Source organism: Mus caroli, chromosome 2, assembly GCF_900094665.2.
Source record: "Mus caroli chromosome 2, CAROLI_EIJ_v1.1, whole genome shotgun sequence".
NCBI lineage: Eukaryota > Metazoa > Chordata > Mammalia > Rodentia > Muridae > Mus > Mus caroli.
The window spans coordinates 98,305,423-98,311,935 of record NC_034571.1 but is presented as its reverse complement, the minus strand read 5'-3'; the positions used below and the strand labels follow the sequence as shown (position 1 = coordinate 98,311,935).

The 6,513-nt window shown below is 43.1% G+C and overlaps 1 protein-coding gene across 2 annotated transcripts in view; it reads left to right on the top strand.

Annotated features, from left to right (window-relative positions):
- Positions 1 to 5,555, top strand: part of Prrg4 (proline rich and Gla domain 4) — an 18,868-nt gene extending 13,313 nt beyond the window's left edge. The window contains exon 6 of one of the 2 annotated variants that reach the window (XM_029470275.1): positions 4,161 to 5,555. In XM_029470275.1, the coding sequence (XP_029326135.1) occupies positions 4,161 to 4,392 (232 nt within the window). In that variant the 3' untranslated portion in view covers positions 4,393 to 5,555. The remainder of the gene's footprint in view (positions 1 to 4,160) is intronic. The other variant, XM_021156914.1, reaches the window with a different exon arrangement.
- Positions 5,556 to 6,513: the final 958 nt, after the last annotated feature.

Genomic DNA, 6,513 nt, shown 5'->3' with positions numbered 1-6,513 from the left:
TGAAACTCACTTTGTAGACCAGGCTGGCCTCAAACTCAGAAATCCGCCTGCCTCTGCCTCCCAAGTGCTGGGATTAAAGGCATGCGCCACCATGCCCAGCTTGTGCTTTTTTTTTAAAAACAAAACAAAACAAAACACATGTAAGGCCCTGTTCAGTTCCCAGCACCACAGAACAACCAAACACAAAACCATTTCGGAGCTTGGACTGATTGGACTGATTACAGATTCACCAGCATTCATATGTTCATATGACATTAAAATTGAGATATATCGTAAATAAATTATTTTTAGACTCAGCAGATTACAAAATATTGACTAATGAATCTGCCTCAGTCCCTGTGTAACTAACTTCAGCCCTGCTGGTCACGAGCCATGTGCTGCAGCCTCTAGTGTCCACCAATGATCAATGCGTGCTGTAGTTTTCAAAAGTGAAGGAGATAAGGAGTTAAGGCGAGAGAGAGAGAGAGAGAGAGAGAGAGAGAGAGAGAGAGAGAGAGAGAGAGAGAGAAGACTGGGTAATTTCAGCTTGGGGATGATGGTGACAGGTGAACGAACCCTCCATGGAGCAAGAGGGATTAAAAGGAGGCTTCTTTTTTGGCCACTGTTTTTGAGAAAGTTGCACCCTGGGAGCACAATGCTTGAATAATTCATGGTGGAGCAGGAAGAACCTGTAGGGTAGAGAAGTGTCCATCAAGATGCCAGCGCAGGATTCCCAGGGGAAGCCAGGAGTCTGGACTTGTCTCTGAGGGAAAAGAAGCTGTGAGACTTGGTGTTGGTAGGAAGAGGATACAGATGTAGGGAGGATGTTAGTTGTCTCTTGACGTCTGGCTGAAGGACCATACACGAAAACTCCTCAGGGGAAAAATGAAATTCGGATTTAGCAGAATAAGATAATATTTTATATCAAAGATTTTAAAGATAGTTCAAGAGGGCCTGAAGATGTGGCTCAGCAGTTAAGAGCACTGGCTGCTCATAGAAAACAAAACAGTTTAAAAAAAAAAAGAAAGAAAGAAAGAAAGAAACAAAGAAAGAAAGAAAGAAAGAAAGAAAGAAAGAAAGAAAGAAAGAAAGAAAGAAAGAAAGGGAGATACAGGAGAGTGGAACAACAAACGGTACCATGAAAAGATACTTGAGCTGATGTTTCTCCAAAGGGGACAGACAAACATCCAACAAGCACCTGAAATGACATAGAGCATGCTGGGATTGCACATGCTGTGCTACTGTGTCTGGTTTTTTTATATAGATCTGGGAATCCAACCTCAAGTTATCTGTGTTTTAAGACAAACAGGTACTAAGCCAACTCCCCAGACCTAAGTTAACTGTCCCTTAGTGGGAAAAATACTATAGACATGGTTTAGAGGTTAGTCAAAATCGTCTCTGAATCTTAATTCGTTTATTACCCTTAACTATAGGAGGTTATTTTATGCATTGATACTTTCTAGTCAGCCAACTTCACAGTCTAAACAGCTCAATTTACTAACATCTAAATTGCAAGATGGCTCAGTAGGTTAAAAGCACTTGCCACTAATCCTGATGGCCCAATTTCAGTCCTTGAGATTTTCATGGTAGGAGAAGAGAACTGAATGAGAAAGTTGTCCTCAGACTGAGAGAGAGAGAGAGAGGGAGGGAGGGAGGGAGAGAGAGAGAGACAGAGAGAGACAGAGAGAGAGACAGAGAGAATGTGTGCAGTTCACAGGAGAGAATAGAAAGCCATACGTTGAGAACATCAGACCCACGTGGCATTTTAGCTTTCACTAGCTGATAAGGTTTAATGAAAAGATTTGTTGGGAGTATTGGTACAAATCTGCAATTCTAAAACTGGGCAGGAGGATTGCCCAGTTTAAGATGAGCTAACAATAGTGAGTTCAAGGTCAGCTCAGCAACCTGGAAGGAAGACCCTGCCCCCCACCCCCAAATTTTAAAATGACTAGAGATGGCTTGTCTAGTAGCATGCCCAAGACTCTGGGTTCAATCTTAATATGAAGAGGAGGGTTAGACTTGAACAAAGCCTTTTTCAGTGCTGAGAGTCGAACCCAGATCTTTACAAGCACTAGGCTACCGCTTTAGTATGTACTTGACCAAGAAGTACAGAATGACAGCAGCATTTCCACAATGGAACAATGCCAGTCAAAAGCACAGGGAAGCAGACTTGGGTGTAGCTCAGTTGATAGATCTCTTGCTTAAGCATTCATAAAGTCAATTGTTCAAACCCTGGGCCTGCACGATTAGAGCATGGTAGTAAATGTCTGTAATCTCAAAGCTCAGGAGGTAGAGGCAGGAGATCGAGGTCATCCTTAACACATAGTGAGTTTGAGGCCAGCTTGAGCTACAGTGGACCCTGTTTCAGGAAAAGGGATGTGGCAGGGGAGAAGGGGAGAAGAACAGAGAAGAATAAAAGAAGAGAAGAGAGAAAAAGGGAGACTGAGAATTCTACTTAACAGAGAAGAAGGCTATGAAAAATACAGTGAGGCCAGAGTAAAGGAGGCTTTGAAGTGAGGGTTCAGGAGTTCCGCAGCCAGGAAAGCAAGCCACTCTAGACTGCAAGACAGAAATACTGCCTGGGAAGAGTCAAAGGTCAACCAGGCATCAGGGCTGGCACCTCTGTGGCATCTGTCACCTTGGCTTGCTGTCATGCCGCCTCACAAAGCCCAGACTTGATTTCAGGAGCAAGGGAAAACAGGATTCACACTGCTGGAAGCCTAACATCAAACATCCTACTCGGTCCACCCCAACTGTGGAGGTAGCTTTATTATCCCCATTTTAGAGAGAGGGAAACTGAGTCAGGGAGCCTGACTTTGATCAGGGATGACAGAGTATAGTTTCAGCACCACATCTGACTGGAGACTTCAAAGCTCTTAGCGCTTCTATTATACCAAGAGGTAGAAAGACTACTATGGGCTTCCGCGTGTAAAGTAAACTTGCTGTGGTATTAATGAATTGGGTTCTACATTTATCAAAAATAGTTGGGTTTTTTGTTTGTTTGGTTTGGAGTATTTTGTTTTTTGTTTGTTTGTTTGTTTTCCGGGGGTGGGGGGAGTTCGAGACAGGGTTTCTCTGTGAAGCCCTAGCTATCCTGGAACTCACTTTGTAGATCAGGCTGGCCTCGAACTCAGAAATCCACCTGCCTCTGCCTCCCAAGTGCTGGGATTAAAGATTTTTACCACCTTGCCCAGCTGGCTTTTTTTTTTTTAATAAGACAAGGCCTTGTGAATACCTGGCTGGACTTGAATTTGCTATGTAGCCAAGGATTGCCCCAGCTTCTATCTCCCAAGTGTTATGATTTTAGAAATGGGATACTATTCCCAGTTTAGGATTTATATCCCCTCCCCCACACACCACCCCTGTGTGTGTGTGTGTGTGTGTGTGTGTGTGTGTGTGTGTGTGTTGTGTGTTTGGAGCAGGGGAATGTTATATGAATATGTGCACATTCATGTTGTCATGTATGGAGGCCAGAGGTCAATGTCAGATGTTTTTCTCAGTCTTTCTCTGCCTTATTTGTTGACACAAGGTCTCTTGCTAAAAATGAGCTATAGGGAGACTTGTCTCAAAGAATCAAATGAAAAATTCTAAACTGGGACTGGGAAGATGGTCAGTGGAGGAAGTGCTTGCTATGAAAGCACATGCACCCAGTGTCGCACATACATACATGCAGGCAAGACAGTCATACACATGAAATAAATATAAATAAATGGATTTAAAAGTTGAACATGGTAGTGCATGTTTGTAATTGTGCTGAGGAGGTAGAGACACTTGGATTCTGGGTACAGTCTAGCTGAAACGGTGAGCTTCGTTTTCCTTGTTTTAAAAACTTGGAACAGGGTTTTTCTGTGTGGTCCTGGTACCCTGGAACTCTGTAGACCAGGCTGGCCTTGAACTCACAGAGATATCTCTCCCTCTGCCTCTGGAGTGGTGTGCCTGGTAAAGTTTAGATTATTTATTTAGACTTCCCAGACATGGCTTCCCTGTGTAGCCCTGGCTGTCATAGAACTCACTCTATACACTAGGCTGGCCTTGAACTCAAAGATCCAACTACCTCTGTCTCCTGAGTGCCGGGATTAAAGGTATCTGCCCCCACCACATGGCTACTAGAATTTTCTAATGTCATTATGTTAACCAAGAAATGCACCTCTGTTAAACCTAAATGTCACCTCTCTGTTTAGCTCTTCAGCCAACTACACAAGAAGGGCCAGATACACACCCTCCATTGTTTTCAGAAGCCCTGAGGAAGCTGTCTTATCTCCATCAACATCTTCAGAGGATGCAGGACTACCTTCCTATGAACAGGCAGTAGCACTGACCAGAAAGCACAGTGTCTCACCACCACCTCCCTATCCTGGGCCTGCAAAAGGATTTAGGGTATTTAAAAAGTCCATGTCACTCCCATCTCACTAAGCCTACCTGGCTGCCTTGCTGGAAGACATTCATTCGTGTGGTTGAATAATTTGTTCTCCCTGGGGGCGGAAAAAAAAAGATGTGCTTGTTCAGCTTCTTATGACACATTGCAAGGAATAAAGGAATGATGCATACAGAAGAGAGTTCACCACAGCTCTGCTTTCGTCTTGGACTTGAGCTGGATCACTATCATCTTGGTAAGAAACTTCAACTCCATTACCTTGAAGTTAAGAAGAAAGTGCCTTTTGCAATGTATACTGAACTGGTTCAAAAGTCTTTGCTGTAGCTGGATAATGTGGTGTGTGCCTACAAACACTCAGGAGGCTTCGAGGGGAGGGATGAGAGTGCAAGGCCCTGGGCTCTGTCAAGACCCTGTCTGAAAACACAGTTTGTTATTAGTAGAATAATTAGAATTAGCCAACCAGGAACTGTTAATCTTAGATCATGAGATTGGGTCTTCTCTTTAGGATTTCTTTTTGGCTGAAAATACTTCATGGAATTTGATGCTTTGCTGTAAACCTGTGGCCTTGATATAATCACTTGGTTTCCTGTTCTAATTAGTGCAGAGCATTCAGCAAATGTGCAGGTCTTAGTTTTTCACTATCGATCACAGTTCAATGGTGTCAGAGGGTTTGTTTCTTTTTGTTTTTTTAAATTCATGGATTAAGGGGATGCTTCACTTGGAAAGTGCTGGTCATACAAATAGAAGGACCTGAGTTCAATCCTCAATACTCATGTTTGAAACAAACAAACCAACAACAAACAACAAAGTGAGCAAACAAACAAAACAAATTTGAGTACTTGGGTGCACACCTGTAATCTCAGCACTGTGGGGAGGACTCAGGAGGACCCCTGAGCCTGGTGGCTAGTCACAGGAGCTGAACCAGGAACCTCTAAATTTAGTCTTAAAACTTAAGATAGCGAGGTGGGTGAATGCCTTTAATCCTGGCACTTGAGAGATCTCTCTGTGAGTTCAAGGTCAGCCTATTCTACATTTTGAGTTCTGGGACAGCTACAAAGCCTGTCTGAGAAAAAACAAACAAACAAAAAGCAAAAAACAAGACTGCGAGGTAGGGGTATATGTCTTTGATCACAGCACTCAGAAGGCAGAGGCAGAAGGATCTCTGAGTTCGAAGCCACCTTGGTCTATAGAGCTAGTTCCAGGACAGCCAGGGCTACACAAAGAAACCCTGTCTCAAATACCATTTAAAAAAAATTAAGGTGGAGAACAGTTGAAGAAGATACAAATGTCAACTTCTGGCCTCTACACGCACAAGCTTGCATGCACGAGCATACATGCACATACAATATTGATGAGCTGGAAGTTTAGTAATAGAATGGTAGAGGCAAGTGGTTGAACATTTGCGTCATGTCCATAAGGCCCTGGCTTTGAGGTCCTCAGCAGTATCAACCAGAAAGCCTCTGCATCTTAGATGCATGGGTATGTCTGTGTGTGTGTGTGTGTGTGTGTGTGTGTGTGTGTGTGTGCGTGAGCATGCTGGAGATTGAAGCAAAGCATCATATGTGCTAAGCACATGCTATACAATTAAGCCAAACTCTGTCTCCCTTGATTCTCCGAGTACATCTTAACACACAGAAAACACATCATAGTCTTATCAGATACTTGTCATAATCATATAAATGGCCAGTTCTTCCATAATAATGTAGAAGAGCTCAGTGAAAAACCCATGCTCAGCATACGTGCAAGAACCTGGGTCAGACCCCCAGCACCAAAACAAAAACGTAGCAGAGTATGACGCGCAAGTGTGGAGCACATACTCACTAACATACATGCTTGTATATTTGAGGCCCATTGCTCGTTAGCAGTCGAGGAACCATACATGCTGAGGTCAAGGAAGCACACACTCTTGAAAACTCAACTGAAAAAATGTTGGGGATTTCTTTGTCTGTTTCTGCCAGACGTTTCCCTATTCTTTAAGATCCTTTATAAATTGTTACTGTGTTTTATGTTTGTAGAGTGAGATTGCAATCCTGCTTGCATTTGATGTTTACGTCCAAATTAAGTATCTAGAAAGTCTACATTGTATGGCAGTATGTGTGGATGTGAGCGTATGAGTCTTTTATGGCATTGTAATCTGTTGGACCTGGTATAACATACCA